This window comes from Pipistrellus kuhlii, unplaced genomic scaffold (assembly GCF_014108245.1).
Source record: "Pipistrellus kuhlii isolate mPipKuh1 unplaced genomic scaffold, mPipKuh1.p scaffold_m20_p_9, whole genome shotgun sequence".
Classification (NCBI taxonomy): domain Eukaryota; kingdom Metazoa; phylum Chordata; class Mammalia; order Chiroptera; family Vespertilionidae; genus Pipistrellus; species Pipistrellus kuhlii.
Genome location: NW_023425595.1, coordinates 12,148,246 through 12,172,690, shown reverse-complemented (window position 1 = coordinate 12,172,690; position 24,445 = coordinate 12,148,246). Strand labels below are relative to the sequence as shown.

Below are 24,445 nucleotides of genomic sequence, written 5' to 3'. Positions count from 1 at the left end.
ATCTGAACTTTTACATTGTTCTCCTTCATAGTAACGGTAGAAATCTAGTGTGACTCTACTTTCTCTCCACCCAAGACAGTTATTTTATAAGTGGGCAGACTTATCTTACCTGTTACCTTCTAAGATTCAGGTAAAGGTGTGAGGATCTAGTTCCTATGGGTTCAATGTTTTCTCATCCTGACTGTTTGTTGATTCTCCCTCTAGGCTAAAATACCTGCCAAGATGCTCCACTTACGGGTTCCACAGATGCTGCAGATGCTAGAAAGGTCCTTGAGGAAGAGCCTTCCTGAGTCTTTAAAGGTGAGAGTGAGACAATCTCAGAGAAAGCAAGGGTTGTGTATTCTTTTGATAGAAATGTGGAAGAGGACGATGTTTTAATGAGCAGCTATTTTGTGGTGGGAATTCACTCATGCTCCACATCATTTACACTCATGTTCACATCACCTCTTTGCAAGGGAGGTATATTATAGAACTTCTTTGTACTCTTTGCTACTTCATGTGAATAAATTAAAGGTTTACAAAATAGCTATAGTCAATTTGGCTTAGTGGATAAAGTATTGGCCTAAGGACTGAATGGTCCCTGGTTCAATTCTGGTCAAGGGCACCTGCCTGGGTTGCGGGCTTGATCCCCAGTGGGGAGCATGCAGGAGGCAGCCAATCAATAATTCTCTCTCATCATTGATGTTCCTATCCCTCTCTCCCTCTCCCTTTCTCTCTAAAATTAATAAAAATATATTTTAAAATAAAAGTTTAAGAAATAAGGTTTGTTCATCCATGTCATAGAATGCTCTGATGTCATTAAAATTGTTATTGAAAAAATATGACTAGAATGTATTATTCAATTGAGAAAAACATTTTAAAATCATATTATCTGAAATTGTTATTTTGTAAAAGTTCATGTGTATATACATGAATAGTAGGAAATCTATTAAAATATTTTTCTATTTTTTTAAAATTGAGGTATAATTGACATACATTACACTAAATGTTTGTTGAACTCTAAATATAAAGAAGTTTATATTTATTTTATAAATTTCACAAGATAGGATTGGAGAAAAATAGTTTTACATTTGTATGTGAAAAAGAGTTAATAAAACTATGGTAATAATCATAACCTGCATGGTTTTTCCAGATGAACAACCATAAACCTACTTTTATCAACCCCTGTATATTAACACTCCCACTTTCTTGTAATGCTGCAGGTTTATGGGACCATCTTCCACATGAACCAGGGAAACCCTTTCAAGCTGAAGGCTCTGGTGGACAAGTGGCCTGATTTTAAGACAGTAGTTGTTCGCCCTCAGGAGCAGGTAAAGTGTCAGATATGGCATGACTGTGCATCTATGTGTGTATTTGCTAGGTGTTTATCTGAATTGGCAATGTTGGAGAACTGGGTATATAGAAATGAATTCCAGGAATAGTAAACAGTCCCTGTCCTCAAACATTCCACAGCCTGGAAGAAAATATAGATGAATCCACAGATAAATTATAGCATGGTCTGAAATGGGCAGCAACAGGAGAATTGAATGAGATAATGATTGTCTAAACATTGTGCTGAACACCAAAACCATCTATACTAATAAAAGGGTAATATGCTAATTATACTGGGATACCTTTTGGGAGACCTTTTAGACATCCTTCAGGACAAACCCATGGTGGCGGGGCCAAGGCAGAAGCGGTTAGGGGTGATCAGGCTGGCAAAAGGTGGGCAGTTGAGATCAAGCAGGGGAGGCTGTTGGTGGCCACTGGGCTGGTAGAAGGGGCAGTTTGGGGTAATCAGGCTGGCAGGGTGGCCAATTAGGGGCAAACAGGACAGCAGGGGAGGGCAGTTAGGGGTGATCAGGCCAACAGAGGAGGGCAATGAAGGGTGAGCAGTCAGCAGGGGGTGGGCAGTTAAGGGTAACCTGGGGCATTTGGAGGTGATCAGGACGGCAGGCAGAATGTTTAGGGGTAATCAGGAGGCAGGCAAGTGAGTGGTTAGGAGCCAATAGTTCAGATTCTGAGAGGGATGTCCAACTGCCGGTTTAGGCTGGATCCCATAAGGGATCTTTATGGCATCGGGCCTAAACTGGCACTCTAACAATTCCTAAGGGGCTCCATTTGAAGAGGGTGCAGGCCAGGCTGAGGGACCCCTCCCATACAGGAATTTTATGCACCAGGTCCCTAGTCTACACTATAAAAGATAAAAATGTGAATTGACTGCACCTTTGCTATGCCCACAGCCAATCATTTAGTATGCAAATTAAGCCAACAAATATGGCAGTTAATTTGCATAAGCAGGTGCCATGCAGCCTGGGTCCCGGGAACATCCTCTTGACCAGGCTGCTCCTAGCCTGTAGCCAGGTATTTAGGCCCTGAGTGGCAGGGGTCCCAGAATGCCCCCTGGCCACTTAGTGCCTATAAGTGTAGGTGCCAAGTGGCTGGGTATGTGCCCCCAACCAAGGTTCATTGCCTTGACTGAAATCGAACCTGGAACACTTGAGTTTGCAGGCCATTGCTCCATCCACTGAACCAAACCAGTTAGGGCTGTTCAATATGTTAAAGGGAAAAAAATCCTATCTAATAAAGAGAGAATATGCAGGGAAGGGCATTTGGGGGTGACCAGGCTGTCAGGGGAATGCAGTTGGGGACGATCGGGCTGGCAGGAGAGCAGTTAGGCATTGATCATGCTGGCAGGGGAGTGGTTAGGGGGTGATCATGCTGGCAGGCAGAAGCGGTTAGGGGCAATCAGGAAGGCAGGCAGGCGAGCAGTTGAGAGCCAGCAATCCAGAACTGTGAGAGGAATGTCCGACTACCTGTTTAGGCCTGGCAGTCAGACATCCCCCAAAGGGTCCCAGATTGGAGAGGGTTCAGGTTGGCCTGAGGGACACACACCTCTGTGCAGGAATTTCATGCACTGGGCCTCTAGTCCTATATATAAAAGCCTAATATGCAAACGAAATGAATGGCAGAATGAATAGTAAAAGACTGGTCACTACGATACACACTGACCACCGGGGGGAGATGCTCAATACAGGAACTTCCCCCTGCCTGCAAGACCCAGGCCAGACAAGGTTGGTGCCAGCGGGACCCCCAGATTGCTCCTACAGTTCCCCTGCAGAGGGAGGCAACTGGTGGTGCTGGAGGGCAGGAATGGTCAGAAGGGGGGGCCATCCAGTGAGCGGGTCAGCACTACCACCCAATCACCCTGCCCATTGCTCCACAGATCTGCCCTGATCACTGGTCAGGCCTCGGGTCCCTGCCCATGCATGAATTTTATGCATGGGGCCTATAGTATAAGATAATATTGAAGAGCAATCATAATTGGAAAATAAACTTTGTTATACAAAGAAATAACACAGATGGAAAGCTGATTAAAATTACATAGAAGACATTTTTATACTCACTCATTGTTTTAATTGATTTTCAAGACAGAACTCCAAGTCGCACGCTGGCTATGCTGAACTCCAAGCACCCTTCATTAATTTCTTTTTTTTAATTTAAATTCTTTATTGTTGAAAACATTACATAAGTCTCCTTTTTCCTCTATTGACCTCTTTCTAGCTGCCCCCACCCCTCAGCATATGCCTATTTCCCCCCTCCTGTTTATCTGTGTCCATTGATTTTGCTCATATGCATGCAAATAAGTCCTTTGATTGATCTCTTACCTCCCCTCAACCTCTGACTTCCCTCATAGGTTGGACAGTTTGTTTGATGCTTCTATGACTCTGGTTCTATGTTGGTTCCTCAGTTTATGTTGTTCATTGTATTCCACAAATGAGTGAGATCATGTAATACTTATCTTTCTCTGACTGGCTTATTTCACTTAATATAATGCTCTCCAGTTCCAACCAGGCTGTTGCAAATGGTAAGAATTCCTTCTTTTTCATAGCAGCATAGTAATACATTATTTCTTGCATCTAGTTTATGGGAAGGAGGCTCCCAATGGAAGATAGTGCTAATGTAAGATTATGTTGAGGGCATAGACAAAAGGCTGATCTTTGGTTCAAGATACTAAAACAACATTTCTAAGACTCAACATCTTTTATTGGTATGAATCAAACTCTAGGTCCATTTTTAACTCTTAACCTATGGGGGAAAATTATTTCCTATGTTTTAAAAATATCAACCTTGAGCCGGGACCGGTTTGGCTCAGGGGATAGAGCGTCGGCCTGCGGACTGAAAGGTCCCAGGTTCGATTCCGGTCAAGGGCATGTACAGTGGTTGCGGGCACATCCCCAGTAGGGGGTGTGCAAGAGGCAGCTGATCAATGACTCTCTCTCATCGATGTTTCTAACTCTCTATCTCTCTCTCTTCCTCTCTGTGAAAAATCAATTTAAAAAAATTTTGAAAAAAAATTAAAAATATCAACCTTGAAACCACAACTCACTAGTGCTAACTCACAACTTCTCTTTGTGATACTGCATTCTCATTGAAAGGCCCAATGGTATTTTAACCAAATGTCATCAATAAAGTCAATAAAATAGGGCATTGAAAAAAAACATATGTAGTAAAGTTTGCAGGGAAAGGATCAAAAATGCTTCCTAGTAGAAAATTTACCAAAACTGCATGTCAAGGATTAATTTTAAAAAAATTTATAGAGGGTCAGGACAGGGCTTCATCCAAAGCAAATAAATTAGAAATTGTGAGACATAATGTCTAAAACAGCACAGTACATTAGAGAATTTTAAGAGCAAAATGACATGGTTGTAGTTGTTGGTTACATATTGTGATAATTTTTAAAAGTTAATGAAATTAAATAGTTAAATTTTTCAAAACAAAAAATTCTATATAATAACAGCCTAATATGCTAAATGTCTGGTATTCTGGTCATCTGTTCAACCAATAAAAGTGCAATATGCTAATAATATGCTAAGGCCACTCAATTGCTTGCTATGACATGCACTGACATCAGGAGGCAGACAATAGACTGGTCAGCCATTCTCTATGAAGTGCACTGACCACCAGGGGGCAGATTCTCTAACCAGTAGCTTAGCTTGCTGCTGGGGTCTGACTGATCAGAATTAACCACTCTGACTGCTTGCCTGATCACACCTAACTGCTTGCTTGGGGGCAGGGCCAGCTCCGTAAGGGGCCATGGTGGTCTGGTCTCTGGTCATTGTGATCTTGACACTTATGGCTCCTGGCGTTTTATTATATAAAATCATTATTTATGATTAGAAAGTTCTGATAATTGCATCTAGCTATTCCTAAGAATTTGCACAGCATGATAGAATATGAACATTTCCCTAATCTGATTTGTTTAAAAATCATAAGAGAACATAAAGTATTTTTGTTTTTGTTTTGTTTTGCTTTGCTTCTGCTTTGTTTACTAAGGCCGTTGGAGCTAACACATTTACTACCAGAGAATAAACATGTACAAAAAGCATTTTATTAAAAGTCTAATTGTCTTGTGCTTTTTGAAAGAAATGCTAAATTTTAAATGAGTAATTTTTGTTTGAATTTTAAAGCAAGAGCTGAGTTCAGCATAGTTTTATTCAGGAAATGCTTAAATATGACTTGAATAAGGAAGTCCTTGACTTGACTTCATAACATAAATAATTTCTCAATAAAAATAATACACCAACAAAACACCTGATATTTAAAAATATCAGAGCAAAATGAAACACTGACAACAGGTAGGGCAATCACAAAATACAAATATTTTGGTTGATTCTGCTTTTTCCAATGCAAACAGGAAATGGTGGACGACCTTGATCACTACACAAATACTTACCAAATCTACTCCAACAATCTCAAGAACTGTCAGGAATTGCTTGGCTCACCAGAAGTCATCAATTGGAAACAGCATTTGCAGATCCAAAGTAAGTAAGGGGAATGGAAGTGTGCTAACTCACTTCTCTCTCCTGACAATTTCCCTTATGATTCATGTCTTTATCCACACTTCAGTCCCTCAGCCTGCTATCAGTTTTTTACTCAGCTGTGAATATACTTGTAATGGGGGAAAACACCCTCAAAGCTTGCAAAAATAAAATATGCTTCATATAGAAAACATAATATAATTGTTTGATAGCTACAAATTTATTTTGCAGATATATCCAGAATCCCTTTGATTGAATGTCAGGGCAAAGCTTGCCCTTGGGCCTTCCATGACAGGAATAAGAATGAAAACTCATGCTAAAAAGCACCTCCTAGGTCATTAGGGAAACAGTCATGGTTATGAGTATGCCATCCATAATCACACTCTCTAGGATGGCATTTGACAGATACCTGATATTATTTTAGCCACTTGAATTATCCTCACTGAGTCATATATAAAAATGAGGATAACAATGGAATAAAACACAGGGGTGTTGAAAAGATCAGATAACATGTTGAATAGGAATTGCTTAGCACAATAGCTGGTTGTGTCAATTAATTTGGACTGCATAGCAAACCTCATAATTCTGTGAATCAAACTTTGGGCTGAGTTTTGCAAGGCAGTTCTGCTGATTTCACCTCAGTTTACTCTTGCAGCTGTAGGGCATTAATGGATGGACTATATACTGGTTGCTAACCTCACTCCCATGCATTAATGATGGTTCTTGCTGTTGGTGCTGGCATATAAGGACTTGTGACAGGCACACAAGTCCTTATATGACTAGCCTAATCCTATCCATATAGTGTTAGTCTCAAGGAAATCAGGAGCACAGAGAAAGCCCATGGTGCAAGCCCCCTTTAGCCTCTCCATGCATCAAAATTACTCTTTCCCAGTGGAAAAAGCAAGCCAAATGAGCAAGGCCAGATGCAGTGCAGGAGGGGACTATTCCAGGGAAAAGATACAGAGATATGGGCACATTGTGGGTTATTCCTGCAGCAATCTGCCATACTATGAACGGAGTAAGCACATAAGAGATGTTTGCTACTATTGTTTTATAATGCATCTCCTGTGATTATCAAAATAATATGTTCATGTAACCCAGAAATTTGATTCCAGTTTTTGCATTTGCCATGAATGGTATGACTATGGCTGTGAATGAATCTCTGAGGATATTCATTGCACAAATCCTGACTAGGAGATGTCTGATCACACCTTGGCAATACGAAGTCAGAATCTAGGTTTTCAGATTGAAAATGTAGACACGTACCACTCCACTTTACAGCTTCTCCATAAAATGCACTGAAATAATTGCATGTCTCTTAAAACCCCATCTAGGTTCCCAGCCCAACCTCAATGAGGTGATACAAAATCTCGCAGCCAGGAAATCCTTCAAAGTCAAGCACACAGAGTGCTTTCTCTATGCAGAACTTAACACTGTAAAGAAACTGATTCCTTCCTTGTTGGATGTAAAGAGCTTACTACCTGGTGGTGGCAAACCCAAGGCCATGTAAGTTTGTTAAAAGCCATCGCACTACTTACACCTCCTATTCCTGAAGTAGCCTCCCAACTTCTCTTTCTGCTTTCACTCCTGCACCCTCCCCCCTATGGCCAATATTCTTCAAAATAGCCCAAATCATTTTTTTCAGGAATGCATTATACACAGTAGGGAAAAGAACAAATATAATATGTACTCATGGACTTTACTTTTCTCTTGGAACCTCCATAGCAATCAAGAAATGTTTAAACTCTCATCCCTGGATGTTACCCACGCTGCCCTGGTGAATAAATTCTGGCATTTTGGCGGCAATGAGAGGAGCCAGAGATTCATCGAGCGCTGTATAAAGACCTTCCCCACGTTCTGTCTGCTGGAGCCTGAGGGGAACCCAGTGTGCTGGGTCCTGATTGACCAGACAGGAGAGATACGGATGGCAGGCACCCTGCCTGAGTACCGGAACCAGGGCCTCATCTCCTATATCACCTATATCCATACCCAGGCTCTAAACAATCTTGGCTTCCCCGTATATGGTCACATTGCAAAGAATAACAACATTATGCAGAAAATGATTTACAATCTGCATTATATCTGCATGCCCTGTGCCTGGAACCAGTGGAACTGTGTGTCCTTGTAACTCCATCCTACAAACAAGTATCAGATGGGCCCCAACATGGGGCTAGAACAATGGATGGGTGGGCAGAGAGAAAGAATGAATTGTACATAATTGTAATTATTAGTAAACTAGTGGCCTCTGGAGAGGCAGTGTGAATGTTCAATATCATGTTCCCTGTACTCAAGTCACTGCTGGCTTCCCTTAGATGTCTCAGGTTGACACAGCCCCAGGCACTCCACATGGTTTAGTTCCCCACACTTCTAAGGATCTGCATGACACTGTCATCAGCTGCCTGCTGCCCAGAATGGCTTCTCCTGAAACTCACAGTGTTTGGATGTAAAGAGCCTTTCCAGATTTTCCAGGGAGAGGTATAGTTTCTGAGCATTATGACTTATTCTTCTCTCTTTCTATGGTCTTTCTCTTAATGTCAGCAAGTGGGCTCTGCTCAGTAGGTCTGTAGAGATCATCCTCTCTTCTGATTGCTGCTTTCTCAATACATAAAAGATACATAAATATGTATGAAATACTTGGTTAAACATAGTGTACATGATCAGCAAGTGGACTCTGCTCAGTAGATCTGTAGAGATTATTCTCTCCTCTGATTGCAGCTTTCTCAATACATTAAAAGATTGTACACAGCCGAAACCGGTTTGGCTCAGTGGATAGAGTGTCGGCCTGCGGACTGAAAGGTCCAGGGTTCGATTCCGGTCAAGGGCAAGTACCTTGGTTGCGGACACATCCCCAGTGGGGGGTGTGCAAGAGGCACTTGGTCTATGTTTCCCTCTCATCGACGTTTCTAACTCTCTATCCCTCTCAATTCCTCTCTGTGTAAAATCAATAAAATATATTTTTTAAAAAGATAAAATAAAAAATAAAAGATTGTACACAAATATGTATAAAATACTAGGTTAAACATAGTGTAAACGATATGGCAGGGAGAGTTTTGAAGGAAAAGACTAACTTATATTAACCTCTCCCCTCCTCACTCCCACATCAGGGAAAATGATTCAATGTTGCTTCTCAAAGCAGAATTTTCTAAATCCACCCAAACCCCAAACAATAAAGAGACTTTCTGTTTGATTGTGCAAGTTGAAGTTTGGGTTTATGGAGAATAGGAAGACCCAGACTCGGGAGGTGGCTATTTATTGAGAAGAGAGACTTTTAGGGGGAGGGCAGTACATCATGGGCACCTACTGTTTTACTTGACCGTGGCACATTGTTTCAGGATGCCTAAATTCTATGCAGTTCAGACAACAGTCTCATAGTGTGGTGGAGTGGAGCAATTTTTGTCCCAGTTGGATTGGGGTAGTTGGGAGAGTTAACTGTCCCATCATTTAAACAGGAATAGTACTAAACCTTGGCACTGGGCAACAAAGAGAGCACTGGACTGAAGATAGTCACTTGGATTAATAACCTGCATGCTTTGATCCATATCCAACTAAAATTAGGCTGTGGAATTGAGGATGAAAGCCCCACAAACAGAGAAACCAATGTGTGAGGTTTAATTTCTTGTACACTCCAAAGAGTGGAGGCTCAGTTTAGAGAAAGGATTCTCAACTTTGGTACAATGGGCATTATAGTGTGGACAATTCTTTGTTATAGGGCCATCCTTTGCAGTTATAGGATATGGAGCAGGATCCCTGCTCACTACCCATTGGTTATCAATAACACTTTCTTTTTCTTTTTTTTCTCTTTTCTTTTTTCTTTTTCTTTCTTTTTTTTTTTTAAATCAATCTTTATTGTTCATATTATTACAAAGGTTCCTCATTTCTTCCCCCTTCCACCAGGTTCCCACCCCATCCTCCACCCCCTCCCCACCCCCCATTGTTCTCATCCATAGGTGCACAGTTTATGTTCAGTCTCTCCCTTTCCTCAAGAACAGTCAGTCCACTCCCCTCCCATATCGCCGACTCTACTACAATGAACCGCTATTATTGTTCATCAGGTTTTTTCAATCTCCTTTGTTGTTGTTGTTGTTGTTGTTGTTGTTGTTGTTTTAATTAATAAACTTTTACACTTCTAAGAATAAATTTTAAAATCTAATAATTTTAAACCTTGTTTTTTTTCTGCCCTGGGAATTGGGAGCAAACTTGTTTACATGTAAACTTGCCATTAGGCTATCAAAAGGTGTAGCCATTCAAGTGTAAATAGACACATTGTTTAAACATAGCTGCTGGTTGGAATCGGATTACCTGTTCTGGGTGGGAAGGGCTTGTCATTCTTTTTCTCCATTAAAATTAAGGTGTTAGCTTTAAAACCTCTTTTTGGCAAGAGACCTTAAACTTTCAGAACTTTAAATTTTTCAGATAGTAAATCAGTTACTTAGCATTTTCTCAAATCAATAATACCTCCACATGCCCAGGGATACACTTCACACAAAAGACATTTCCAAATATAGATCAACCAACCTCATCCAGGCCCCACACAAGGCACTAACAGATCAACACCCCAGCGCTATACTAACTCAACACATCCAGATCTAAGCCTTCCTCATTTGATTCAGCAGACCCTCAAGTTCCCCCAAAAGTTTCCAGCCATGTCTGAGAGGCAGCTGTGGGGTGGAGGCAGGCGAGGAGCGAGCTGTTCTGGGCCTGGCTGCTCTGGGCCTGGCCTCTGTTGCTCTGGTCCGTTCCACAACCAGCTGCTCCGGGTCTGGCCACTGCAGCTCCCGATCTGGTTGCTCTGGGTGTAGCTGCTGCTGCCCCGGGCCTGGCCGCACCCGACCAGGCTGCTCTGGGCCTGGCCGCTCCTGACCTGGCTGCTCCAAGCATGGTTGCTGCTGCTCTGTGCCTGGCTGCTACCAACCCAGCTGCTCTGGGCCCGGCTGCCCCGGGCCCAGCAGCTCCGAGCCTGGCAGCTCCCGGCCTGGATGCTCCGGGCTTTGCTGCTGCTGTTCTGGGCCTGGCTGCTCCGGACCCGGCTGCTCTGGGTCTGGCTTCTCCGGGCCTGGCCACTCTGGGTCTGGGTGTTCCTGGACTGGCCACCCTGGGCTTGGCTGCCTCCGCCTCAGGCCTGGCTGCCACTGCCCCAGGTCTGGCTGCTCCAGGCCTGGCTGTTGCTGCTCTGGTTCTGACTGCTGCTGCTCTGGGGTCTGGCTGTTGCTGCTCCAGGCCCGGCTGCCACTGCCTTGTGCCTGGCCACTCTAGGCCTGGCTGCAGCCTTCCAACATTCTGTCCTTTTTTTTTTTTTTTTAAACACATTTATGTTGCAATGTTGGCTGCTGAGTTGAGTTCTGGCTTAGTCTTCGATTTTTCAAGATCTTCTTTGTATTCTTTCTTAAGTAATTTTACTATCTTTTGCTCTCACTTGATTTCTTCGCATTGAAAACTTCTTCGGTTTCTTCCTCCTTGTCCTGGAAGCTCAGCAGGTTGGCCTGTGGCACCCCTTTCTTCTCCGTGGGCTCCTGTGCTGCTTCAGCCTGTTGCAGGGGTCGGCACCGCCCAGGAAGCAGGCCCCGGCCTCGGCTCCGTGGCCCGCGCTCAGAGGTCGAAGGCCCACGGGCACCCCCCCGCTGGGGGCCCCGTCACCCAGCTCCTTGCTGGCACCCTGCTGGCCGGTGTCCGGCAGGGGCTCCTGCTCCTTGTCACATTCCTCCAATCTGGAGCTTTTTTTCTCCTTCCCGCTAGGGGCGTCTAGCATCAGAGTCAACAGACTGTCCTCTGAATGCAATGTGCGTGACTCCAGAGGCTCGCTTTTCGCTGCTCCCCCAGGGCTCCACCTCACAACCCCGTCTCCCTCTGCTTGAGCCTGGGTCCCCAGGGATTGGCCTAGAACTGGGGTTCAGAGCAGTCGGGAGTGGGGCTCAGCATCGCTGAAGGTTTTGTTTCTTCCCTCCAGGGCAATCCAGCATCAGAGTCAACAGACTGTCCTCTGCGCGCAATGTGCGCGACTCCGGGGGCTCTGCTTTTCGCCGCTCCCCTGGGATTCCGCCTCACAGCCCCGTCTCCCCCTGCCCGAGCCTGGGTCCCCAGGGTCTGGCCCATAACTGGGGCTCAGCGCTGCCGGTTCTGGGGTTCAGCCCAGGCCGGGGTTTTTATTTCCTTCCTGGTAGAGAACCCCAGGCAAGCACCCAGCCTTCTCCTCCTCTCTGGCTGCGTCCTCTCGGCGCACGTGCGTGAGTGCAGCATGTCTCCGTACCTTAGGATTTTTCAACTCCTCTGATTTTCCTTCTGGTTTTCTCTTTCCTTCTTGTTGTAGAATTTTCAGTCAGTCGACTACCTGTAGTTCTGGGCAATGTCCGCTCTACATTTTAGTTGTATTCCATTGAAATTGTTGTGTGCTGCTGTGGTTAGGTGTCTACCTGAGCAGCCATCTTGGATCCTCTCCTTATCAGTAACACTTTCCATTTCAGTTATAACAACTAAAAATGTCTCCAGCTCTTGATAACCTACCCTGGTGGCAAAATCAACTTCAGTTGAGAGCCACTAGGATAGTAGTCGAGGTTTTCTCACTTTAGGATACATTTGAAGCATTTCAGGGAATTGTTAATACAGATAGTGGGCCTCACCCTTATATTTTCTGATTCAGTAGATTTGGGTTAGAGTCCCAGATTTGCATTTCTTGGAAGTTTTCTGATGCTGCTATTCCAAGAGCCATAGAACTATAGATGAAAATTAGTATTGCACACTTCTTAGCTACATTGTTTTTCTTTAGTACTTATAATGTAATTTTTTAAAATCTATTTTATTGATTTCAGAGAAGAAATGAGAAAGAGAGATAAATAGAAACATCAGTGATAAGAAAGAATCATTGATCGGCTGCTTCCTGCATGTTCTCTACTGGGGATTGTGCCTGCAACTTGCACATATGCCTTTGACCAGAATTAAGACCATTTAGTCCCCAAGCTGACATTCTATTTATTGAGCCAAACTGGCTAGGGCAATGTAAAATTTTTCTAATTAATATGTCATATTTCATTAAAATTTTTTCAGTTAAATAGACCTTCAATATATTATATTCACTGCATCTATATATTTCTAGAGGTCCAGTGCATGAAAATTCATGTACTTGGGGGTCTCTCAGCCTGTCCTACACCCTCTTGCAGTCTGGCACCTCTTGGGGATGGCTTAGGCACACTTCCCAGGGGATCAGGCCTAGCTGTCAGTCAGACATCTGGCAGCATGGGAGCTCTCATGGGATGTCCAATGCTGCCCAGGCCAGCTCTTTTGCAGCCGACTCCTCAGAAGGCCAGAAACCAGGCCGAGACCCATGCCTCTGCCTCTCCCACCACCTTTGCAGAAGCAGGGGATGCTGGGACCTCCATGGCTGGCCTGGCAGCACCAGCTTGCTGACCCCAAAACCCACCCACTGGTAGTTCTCACAGGCCATTCCAGAAGGCTGTTCTGCCTTCCAGTCTAATTAGAATATTAGCTCTTTATTATATAGGATAATAGTTAGATAGTTACTATGTAATTTCCAACATGGTTTCCCCAATAAGTTTAGTTCCTACCTTGCTCCATACATAGTTATTACAATACTAAAAGCCCAGTGCACAAATTCGTGCATGGGTGGGAACCCTCGGCCTAGCTGGAGATTGAGGTCCATAGGGTGGCCTGCAGGCCAGAAGGAGGGACCCTGGAATTTTGGCCAGCCAACAACCCCATCAGGGCCTATCTGGGGGCTGGCTGGTAGCGGGGAGGGACTGTGGGAGGTTAGTCAGCTGGGTGTAGGGGCCATGAGAGGTTGGCTGTGGGTGCACACTGACCACCAGGGGGAAGCTCCTGCATTGGGCGTCTGCCCCCTGATGGTCAGTGTGCATCATAGTGACTAGTCAACCAGTCAGTCCAGTCATTCAGTTCTAACAGTCACATAAGCTTTTTTATATATAGATTTTTTACTATACTAGAGGCCCAGTGGATGACAGTTGTGCACTGAGTTGGGGGGGCCCTCAGCCTGGCCTGTGCCCTCTTGCAGTTTGGGACCCCTTGAGGGATGCCCAATTTGTCCTTAGTGCTGCTGCAAAAGCAAGAGAGGCTCCCACCACTGCCACTGTGCTCGCCAGCAATGAGCCTGGCTTCTGGCTGAGTGGCAATTTCCCTGTGGAAGTGTACTAATTACCAAGGGGCAGCTGCTGCATTGAGCTTCTGCCCCCTGGTGGTCAGTGCTTGTTATAAAGTTGTCATTTCACCACTCAGTCAATTTGCATATTAGGGTTTTATTATATAGGACTAGAGGCGCAGTGCACAAAATTTGTGCACTGTAAGGTGTCCATCAACCTGGCCTGCACCCTCTCGCTGTCTGGGACCCCTCAGGGGAAGTCCATCTGTCATCTTAGGCCCATTAGCCCCAGGAAAACGGGCCTAAGCCAACAGTTGGAAATTCCTCTCACAGTACAGGACCCCTCCTTACCGCCCATCTGCTCTCTGCATCTTACCATTTGGCTCACTGGTCCTTAGTGCTGCCACAGAGGCAGGAGAGGCTCCTCCCACCGTCCCTGTGCTCACCAGATGTAAGCCCCATCTTTCCGTGTAGTTTTTTTGTGGGCCAACTGCTTTCTTCCTTCTCATTTAGGGCGAATAGCATGTAAGTGCGGAGTGCAATGTTGTGGAATGCAGAGGGCTGCCCAAAGCTGAATGAAGTGGCCAGGCCCATGGGGTGAGAGGTGGACACAGAGGACACTACTTCACCCAATTGTGGTGTGGGCTGGTCAGTCTTAACCTGCCTGACCCCACCCAGGCAGGGACTAAGCAGAGTGTCTGCCTCTCCATTCTCTATCCTTGCATCTGTGACACCTGTCACACTTGCCAGGCCTCCCCCAAAGTGAGTTCAGCTCAATCCCTGAATGTAAGAGGGCAAGGGGAGGGGGCTCCACTCCAGTTACCCCCTGATTCTAAGCAACAGGACCTGGTCTCAGGATAGTGGCCACACCTGTAGAACATACATCTGTTTCAAGAAAAGTTGGGAATGCAGAATTTCATATAAGCCCCTATTCCAAAAAGCGACAATTCATTCACATTGTGGCAAAGACACCTTTAAGAGTAACGTAAGTGACTAAAGTCAGGGCCAAACCGGGCCATGTACTCATCCAATCTCTCTGAGGCATATGGACAGAACCAAGTTTCAGCTCTTAGCCAGATATTTCCAGGGTGTTTTTTAAGCCTAAGGACAGTAGATTTTCTCCATTCTGGTTCTTTGGGATTTTTTCATTATTGGATAAAAGGATACATACATTAGGGCAATCTTCTCAAGATACAATATTAGTTGCACCCATGTGACCACAATAGCTCCACTCAGAGGGAGGGAGTTGACAGATGGGGAGCAGGGAATTCTGAAAATCAAGGCAATGACAATAAGCATTTCCTTCACGAGTCTGAAACCCCTCCTCAGGTGGCCTGTAGGCTGGGCATCTGCTGGACCTTTACCACTTGATGTCTTGGCAGGCTTCCCTTAGCCCTCCTAGGCATTGTGCAGGGCTGCCTGGGCCCATGGGGAGATGTCACCCTGCCAGCTGGTACTGCTCCTTCACATGGGCGCTGGTTGGCAGCATAGATGCCTTCAATTTGCTACAACACGCCCTATCTGTATGCCTGCCCTCTCCCTAGGTCTGACCCCTGCTGCTTAGGCATCCGTAGTGCAGGTCACGACCTCCACAAAGTGGCAGGGGAACTTTCCCCTTTACAGCTTCAGTACCACTTCTGGATGTTCCAAAAGCGATAGCAGCCTCAAAGCATAGCAGAACCTCACCATCCCTTTCAAGGGTGTCCTCCTGGAAGTCTTTGTAACTCAGGGTGTGGTAGGTGAGCACCCCCACGTCTTCACTGAACAGCTCCTTGGCCATGTGCCTGAAGATGTGCCCCAGGTACTTGTTGGAGCTGACAATCTTGTGGAACTTCAACTGCTCCTCCTTCATGCCTGCAAACAGAGTGTCCATGCCAGTGTCATTCGAGGCGAGGTCACTTTGCTCTATTTTCAGGACAATTTCACCTGAGGTTAACACTCAGTCAACATCCCCAGGAACTATGCAAAGCTGTGGGAACTTCTTGAAGCACTTTCAGTTTAGTGTCATAACACGGGGCCACAGTGACTTGCAAAATCTTATCTGGGAACAGGTTTTGCAGTCTGGAGAATTGATCCTTCATCAGAAAGGCCATGATCTTCTGGGGATACTTGGCTATACAGAGGTGGGGGGTGGTGATGAGGTGACCAGGCACAGGCTCTGCATATCAGACGAAGCTAGGGTAGGTGAAGGTCAGCAAGGGTAGCCAGGGCTCTTCCTCACGGTGCTGGCAGTATCAATGCACAAATTCCTTCTGACTCTCCTGGATGCTGAAATCTGCAGCTATCTTCATGTCAAAGACAGTGTTCCCCAAGGCCTTTGAGGAAGCCACGAGCCTTCTGGACCCATCAGTGACACGGAGGCTGAATTTACCAGCAAAAGGTGGCAGAGACTGAGAACACATGGACACTGCCAGCACCTTGTGTAAGGTGACCAGATGTCCCGCTTTTGGCAAGATAGTCCCGATTTTTAACCATTTGTCCAGTGTCCTGTGGCGTTTTAAAAAAGTCCCGATTTTTTGAAAGATTGGGACTTTTTTTAAATGCCTCGGGACGCGGGACAACTTGTTAAAAATCGGGACTGTCCCGCCAAAAGCGGGACGTCTGGTCACCTTAACCTTGTGGTGTGAAGTATCTCATGTCTTATTAAGGTTCAGAACAGGGAAGAACATCTTCGTGTTCTGCTGAGAAACTTGGACTCCATCCTCTGTGGTCACACAACTGTCACACACCAGGCAGTCACTCAAAGACATCTTGCATTGGCCAACTATGGAATTCTTCCTTCTCCTGAGCCGGACTCCAGACATTGACTACAACATTCTCTTGGTCATCAGTTTTTGTTTTTCACTACATTCCTTCCTTGTGCAGTACTCACACTTCATCTGAGTGGGGACGGTGGGGGCCGGCTCAAGTGACCTGAAGGAAGCACAGGGAGAGTAGGCACTGCTGGTTGCCCATGGCACTGCTGGCAGCATTCTTTCTTCCTTCTGCAGTGTTTAGGGAGGGGAGGCAGATGCATTGCCCAAGGCCAATTTCCATGAATCTGACAGTACCGTGAAAATTGTGGTAGCGGCTGATCCTTTGGTGCCTGGCCTGTCCTCTGTTGATTGAACCTGCAGGACTACTAAGGGTGCCAGTGCCCAGTTCCACCGCATCTCTGCCACTGATTTTTTGGAGTCTGAGAGCTAATATTAGGGATCAAAAGGTCTGCCTTCCAGCCACTTGGTAGTTGGCACTGCCACTGATTGATCAGAACCTGAGAAACCCCGGTTCCTTCTTTAGCCATCTTCTGATCAATCGGAGCCTGAGGTATAGGGGGATGGACTGATTGTTTGACCATCCTGGTCATCATGGCCACTGGTTTTTATAGATAGATAGATAATAGATAGATAGATAGATAGATAGATAGATAGATAGATAGATAGATGATAGATTCCCTATACTATAATTTAAATCCTTATGATTATGTTGTAACTGTCAATTTGTATTTCTCAATTTCTTCACCTTTTCCACCTACCTTCTGACCCTCCCATCTGACAAACATCAGTTTGTTCTTTTTATCTATGAGTTTGTTTTATTTTGTTTGCTCATTTATTTTGTTCTTTAGATTCCACATAGAGTTGAAATTGTGTGGTATTTGCCTTTCTTTATCTGACTTACTTTACTTAGCCTAATAACTATGCCATCACAAAAAATTCTCAAAACTTACATAAACATTGCCATTAAACAGTACAATAGCCAAAAACCAAACTATCCTTTTAAAACTTTGACATGAAACCTGACAACTAGAGTGCACCTGAGATTCTTTTTTAATAAATGTGGAAAAAATCTTCAGCTATTAAGTGTTATGCAGTGGAAAAGCACAGACCTTTGAGTGATAAGTCTTGCTCAAAATGTATATTCAACTGGGTTATTTGAAATCTGACCTAAAGGATCTTTTCTATTCAGAGTGACGTCTTTGCTGTCCTCTTGATCCCACATTTAAGGGCACATATTCTGTCTATGCTCCTCAGCAACAGCCCAGTTCTACAAATACTTGTCATGAGCCCCCTTCATAACACCCCAAGGTAAGCTGCACACACAATCTTGCATTCTTCAAGGTGCTTTATGAGCTAAGCTGGAAACTTCCACACATGAAAGATTCCATTTGTTTTTTAGTTTTCAGTGCCTTTGTCAAGAGCAGAAAGGATTACAGTGGACAAGATAAACCCTGCACCTTCAAGAAGTACCTGTGGTCAGTGAGGAGGAAGAGGCTGATGACTCTGAAATAGGGAAAAGGACCTCACGGTCAGGTAAAGGAGAGCACACTCCACTCATGACACCAGCACAAAAGACGAGATCTCATGACATTTATGAAATCAATAGGATATATTGTGGAACACAGCAGGCAAAGTGAGGGTGGCGTTTCATATGTTATTGTTGTAATTTTAAGGATTTGCAATTTTATAAAATAAAGGTCCATATTTTAAAAATGCCTTATCTTATGGATAGGATCAATTGATTTTCACATTTTTCAATGATCCAATAAATCAGTTAACAATATCACATTGTCTGTGTGTAATTATGGACTCATAATGCCTCATAGAGTTGATGTATTTCAATGACACGCATAGCTCTCCATTATTGTAACTTTCACCAATAGAACCCCCTATTCTGTTGATGCTTAAATTCATTGGACATGACCTCACTAATGTTTGAAAGCTTTCTTGCTTTCTTACATATAAAATGGTTCAAAATTAGCCGCAACCAGTTTGGCTCAGTGGATAGAGCGTCGGCCTGCGGACTGAAAGGTTCCAGGTTCGATTCCGGGCAAGGGCATGTACCTTGGTTGCGGGCACATCCCCAGTGGGGGGTGTGCAAGAGGCAGCTGATTAATGATTCTCTCTCATCGATGTTTCTAACTCTCTATCCCTCTCTCTTCCTCTCTGTGAAAATCAATAAAAAAATATTTTTTAAAAAAAATGGTTCAAAATTATTTTATAACTCTCTGCAAAAAAACAGAATCAATTATTTCTTCAGAGAAGTCATAGTTCTTTTTACTGATAAAAATTAGTGTTAGAGATAAGAATGTCTGTATCTCAAAATATTCATATGTAGAATGAGAATAGCACTGCCTATTAACACTGTCTTGTTAAAATCATTAAACAAGATAGTTCATATAAATTTCAGATCCCATTGTCTGGTCCACAATACATGTTACCTTCCCTTATTATTGTAACTGAAATGAAAAAAAAATGAAATAGATTTTCTGATTATTTCAATTCTTCAAGAATTGGTGAGGAATTCATTGGTCTATGATTAATGTACTTGCTTTAGAAAAGGCTCAAGCCATTCACCTAGGACATTCATTTTTTATTTCACTCTCAACTCCTCTCACATCTGTAATATTTCTTAGTCTTCCTTAAGCTGAAGGTCCCAGCCAAGTTGCTTCTTTTACAAAGCTCCTGGATGCTAACTTAATATAGAGTTCTTTTAAAGGAACAATCCAATATCCTTAAAGATGAAGATAAGATATTTTATGGGAAATAAGATGACTTTGCAATTTTTGATGCATATCTTTGGATATGTTTTAGCATGCTGAGTGCTTTATTGTTTGATGCAGATAGTAGAAAAATATCCAGAATACCTCAGGATTTACCCTCATGTCCATCTAAAGTCTTAAAGTTTCTAGACCCCAAGTCTACCTAACAGAGCTCAATTGTCTCTGCTAATTTTCTTATTTGTTTTAATATCAAGGATTTCTTGCCTGGGGGAAATAATAGTACTTTATCAAGAGCTTTCGTAAGGCCCAGATGGCATGGCTTACTACTCGAGCATTGACCTTTGAACCAAGAGGTCAAGTTTGATTCCTGGTAGGGCACATGCCAGTGTTGTGGCTGTGATCCCTAGTAAAAGATGTGAGGGAGGCTGCTGATTCTCTCTTATCATTGATGTTTCTATTTTTCCTCTCCCTCTCTTTCCCTCTCTGGCATATATATCTACACTAATAAAAGAGAAATATGCAAATTGGCCATACCTCCATGAAGCCCACCAGCCAATCAAGAGTGAGTATGCAAAGTAACCCAACACAAAAAATGGCGGGTTAATTTGCATATGCAGGCACAGATCAAAGACTGAAGACTCCACCCAAGCAAAGACTAAAGACTGAAGACTTAAGACTAAAGACTGGAGGCTCTACTGAAGGCTGAAAGTTTGGCTCTGGTGAAGGCTGAAGGTTTGGTTCCACTGCAGCCAAAGCCAAGCCTGAATGCTAAAGGCTTGGCTCCAATGTGGCCCGAGTCTTGGGTGCCAGAGGAAAACTGGTGCTGGCAGCCACGAGAAGGAAGTCGTATTGCAAGAATCTTTGTGCAATGGGCCTCTAGTGTGTGAGGAAAATTAGTTTTATAGGGAAAAGAGAACACACTGTATGTGTAAGTGACTTGTGACTGCTGCTACATGTAGTGGAACTACAGATTATTTCTTTAAACGCCCAAATATAGTGAACTAGGTAATGTGGTAACAAGGAAGGAATGGAGGTCAGGATGGTTGTAGTTCAGCCATTCATTGGAAGATACTGGGCAAATTACATTAACATGCTATGTTTTTATTTCTCATTTCAAAAATGTAGTTAAATATATGCATTGTAAAAATAGATATAAAGAGAATTGTATAAGTGCATGTTAGAGAATTGGTTCAATATTGCAGGTGGAGCCTAGTTATTATCTGCCTAAGCTTCATTTAATGATTAAATTAACATCAACAAGAGCTTTTCATTAATGCTTCAGTGGTGTTGCATTTCATTAATGCTTCAGTGGTGTTGGGGAATTCCTACAAGCTAGAGAGTGAAGATCAGGATTAGGGAGAAATGAAACTGCAAGAATCCACCATCTAAAATGCATGTGAAATGTCTGCTAGGAAGGCACAAGGGGAGGATCAACCTAAAGTCAACACACAAATTGGAGAAAACCCAACTCAGGCCTATTATTGATCAGAGCTAGATTACAGAAGGCTTGGCACGTTGACCATCGATTCCATTCTGATTTTTGCTAAGCATTGTTTAGTGTGAGTCAGTGAGGAGAGATACTGGGAATGGAAAGGAATGGAGTCTTTGACCCTTGGAAGAGCAGAGGGTCTTAACAAAAAGATGGCAAACTATTGTCATATCTTGCAATGTGTCCCATCCCATCTTCCCAAAATACCAGGCACATGCAACTGTCATTTTTTTTTAGGTGTGAAGAGGAACCCTCAAACTCAAGATAAAATGAAAATCAGGAATTACTAAAGAATTAAAAAAAAAAAAAAAAAAAAAAGAGAGAGGCATCAGACTCATCCTGTGGCTGAATTCACACCTGCTGAAGGAGAAATAGATCAAGGAGAAGACTTTCAAGTATTTCCTGCTACATGCGTATTAAAGAATCACTTAGAGATTTTTGAAATTAAATAATGCAACTTTAGTAAAAGATCCCAGTGGACAGACTGAGTAGCAAAGTGGACACAGTTGACAGATAATTAGAAAGCTGGATGATCTAGCAGATCATAGCACAAAATGAAGACCAGATGGGAAATATCAAAGAAAAGACAAGAGAACTAAATAACACTGACAAGTTTGAACATCTACTTAAATGGCATTCCAGAAAGTGAAAACAGTACAAATGGAATTATAGCAGTAATTTCAAAGGAGGAAAAGGCAAACTTTGCAGAAGAAGCAGAAATTTTTCGAAAAGTGAAGAATGTCTTAAGATTGAAAGAATGCACTTCAAACTGAGTGTGAAAAGAAGTCATTAGACATATTACTGTGCAATTTCAGAGCACCAGAGATGGAGACAAATTCCTAAAAGTTCCAGAGAGACAGAACAGATTACTTAATGTTCAGAAGACTAAGAATCACACTGACTTCAGATTTCTCACCAGCAGTTCCAGGTATCTAGTAAAAAAAAAAAAAAAAAAAAAAAAAAAAGTAATATCAAAGTTCCAGGTCTTGGGCCTACAAACATAAAGGAAGGCAAAAACTCTGGGAATAAAGTACAGCATAGGGAATATAGTCAACAATGTTGTATTAACCATATTTGGTGTCAGATGGGTACTAGACTGATTAGAACCAGTAACTTTGTAAGTTTTATAAATGTCTATTCACTATGTTGTTCACCTGAAACTAATATAATATTGTGTGCCAAATGTAATTGAAAAATTAAGAATAAAGAAAATGTACTAACAAAATAAATGTTAAATACATTATAAAATATGGCAAAACAGCATTTAATTAGAAGGACAGTTTTTTTTTAATTGGACATATAATACTCAGGAAGTTTAATACAGAAAGTTTCTCTTTTAAAATGAGGCATAGCCGAAACCGGTTTGGCTCAGCGGTAGAGCGTCGGTCTGCGGACTGAAGGGTCCCGGGTTCGATTCCGGTCAAGGGCATGTACATTGGCTGCGGGCACATCCCCAGTATGTGCAGGAGGCGGCTGGTCGATGTTTCTCTCTCATCGACGTTTCTGGCTCTCTATCTCTCTCCCTCCCTCTCTGTAAAAAATCAATAAAGTATATATATATATTTAAAAAAAATAAAAAATAAAATGAGGCATAATTTACAAACACACATATCATAAGTTACAGTTCCATGGTGTTGAAACAAACTTATACTCATGGAACCTAGATCCTTTATTTTAAAAAAGAGAGAGAACAATACTATTGTTACAGAAAACCAGAGAAGAACAAAGCAATACTGAGAGAGATGGAGTTACATTTATTACATGCGAATCCAGAGGAAAATTTCTCTCAAATTCTGGGCCCCAACATGGAGGAAATTTCCCTTCTTATGTTTTTACCTTCTTTGTCTTCCAAATGTGGGGTGTTTCTGGCCCCCTTTGCAAGTTCTTAAACAGCCTCTATGTGCTGGGGCCTTGAACCCTCAACCAAAGGCTTGGCCTGGTGCCAACACTGATAATTTCATCTGGGGAAGGTCTAATGGCCTCTTTGAAGTGGGAGTAGTTTTATTTTCCTTATTATTTAAGCAAGCAAGCATTTACAGAAGCCAAATAGCAGGGTTAAAATTTCAAACAGCAATTTTTATATAAGATGGATGCTTCACTATCACTTCTGATAGCAGTTCACAAATGTTAACTTATTTAACTTAAAAAAGAAAGAAAGAAAGAAAGAAAGAAAGAAAGAAAGAAAGAAAGAAAGAAAGAAAGAAAGAAAGAAAGAAAACACCAGAAACTAGTAAGAATAGGTAGCATTACTCACCCCACCTTCAGATGAGGAAACTGAACCCAATCCTGGGACACAACCAGATTCCCAAACTTGGAGAACCAGCTCTCTGAAATTGCCACCCAAAGGGAACGATTGAATGCCTCTGGATCCCACACCAGCTTACAGGAGCTCTCCACCTCCCCATCCTCCACCCCCAGCTTTTTAAAGAGCAAGGTCCACATTAAGAGCTTCAGCTTAATGATTTCTGTAGAAATTTTACCAAATCACCCTTTGCAGGTCTGAGCTGTGCACGCAATGATAAAGGGGATTTCACATTCTGGAAAAGTCTGCTGCCTTTCATTTGTTCTGGGGACCAGTCTGCGTGGAGCTCACCTTCCAGGTGAGAACTCATCTCATTGGAAAGAACCACTGCTTTGTGACAACTCTCCCCCCCCCCCCTTTTCTCCTACAACAAATGACCTTGGTGGTTTTAGAAGGCAAGTGTTGAGCTTATTTAGTGATACTTGGACTATGGTAAAGGGAATTTACTGTGGTTGAGAGACATCGTTTCTGCACCTACTATGTACACAGCAAATGTATGGTGGAAAAATTTTCAGGAGGACTAAGTCAGTTCTCCATTCTGAACAAATAAATGTTATGAAGGGATTTTGGAAGCTGGCGGGTTAAAGGAGAGGTAGTAACATTGGCAAGAAAGGATTGTTGGTCCAAGTAACATTAATTTAGCACTTAGTGTAGAGAGATACTATGCAGACATTGTTTTGTTTTTCCTTGGGGAAATAGTCTAAAGCAGGTAGCTTGTTCCTTGGATAAACGTTAACCAGGAGAGTAAATCAGAGAGGAAATATTCAGACCAAATGTATTATTCATTTAAATCATGTGTGTGTGGGTAATTTAAAAGATTTTATCTATAATGCTCTGACCATAAATGGGCTTTTTAAATTTAAAATTTTGTTTAGTATATTTGAATATTATTTAAGATTAAAAACAAGCTTTTCATCCAGCAGTTCTACTTCCAACAACTTTATATTAAGAAAATAAATATAGATATATGTATAATTACAGAATATATTCAACAGAAAATTATAAATAATGGAGAAAAACAGTTAATAACCTTAATGTCCAATATTAGGAGACTGGTTCAAAATATGTGTGGTACATGCATGCAATGAAATAATAAAAATATAATATCTATTATTTGTAAGAATGAAATATATATTCACTATATATAGATGCTTATTAACATTCATTTTTTAAACATATTTGATGACCTGGAATATGTTATTTTAAATTTAAAACAAGTTACAAAATTGTATATATGTCATGCCTTATTTTCATAAAAAATAAACTAATG

At 42.6% G+C, this 24,445-nt stretch overlaps 3 protein-coding genes and 1 pseudogene across 8 annotated transcripts in view; 3 read left to right on the top strand and 1 right to left on the bottom strand.

Moving 5' to 3' along the window:
* LOC118712813 (glycine N-phenylacetyltransferase) overlaps nucleotides 1-8,992 on the top strand; it is a 56,010-nt gene extending 47,018 nt beyond the window's left edge. For all 5 annotated transcript variants that reach the window (XM_036426986.2, XM_045577479.1, XM_036426988.2 and 2 more), the window contains 2 exons: nucleotides 8,484-8,539; nucleotides 8,787-8,992. The gene's annotated coding sequence lies outside the window, so the exon portion shown is untranslated. The remainder of the gene's footprint in view (nucleotides 1-8,483; nucleotides 8,540-8,786) is intronic.
* The window catches only part of LOC118712812 (glycine N-acyltransferase-like protein Keg1), a 40,077-nt gene that overhangs the window by 3,436 nt on the left and 12,196 nt on the right, over nucleotides 1-24,445 (top strand). Inside the window, exon 1 of one of the 2 annotated variants that reach the window (XM_036426983.2) lies at nucleotides 23,108-23,473. The exons of the other annotated variant lie outside the window; for it this stretch is intronic. The gene's annotated coding sequence lies outside the window, so the exon portion shown is untranslated. Of the gene's footprint in view, nucleotides 1-23,107; nucleotides 23,474-24,445 lie in introns of those variants that run through there. 2 annotated transcript variants of the gene reach the window in all.
* Nucleotides 208-8,453, top strand: LOC118712815 (glycine N-phenylacetyltransferase). Its single transcript, XM_036426989.2, has 5 exons — nucleotides 208-300; nucleotides 1,203-1,310; nucleotides 5,678-5,804; nucleotides 7,136-7,307; nucleotides 7,527-8,453. The coding sequence occupies exons 1-5, from the start codon at nucleotides 223-225 to the stop codon at nucleotides 7,927-7,929; spliced, it is 888 nt and encodes a 295-aa protein (XP_036282882.1). The 5' UTR covers nucleotides 208-222; the 3' UTR covers nucleotides 7,930-8,453.
* Nucleotides 14,796-17,172, bottom strand: LOC118713140 (annotated as a pseudogene).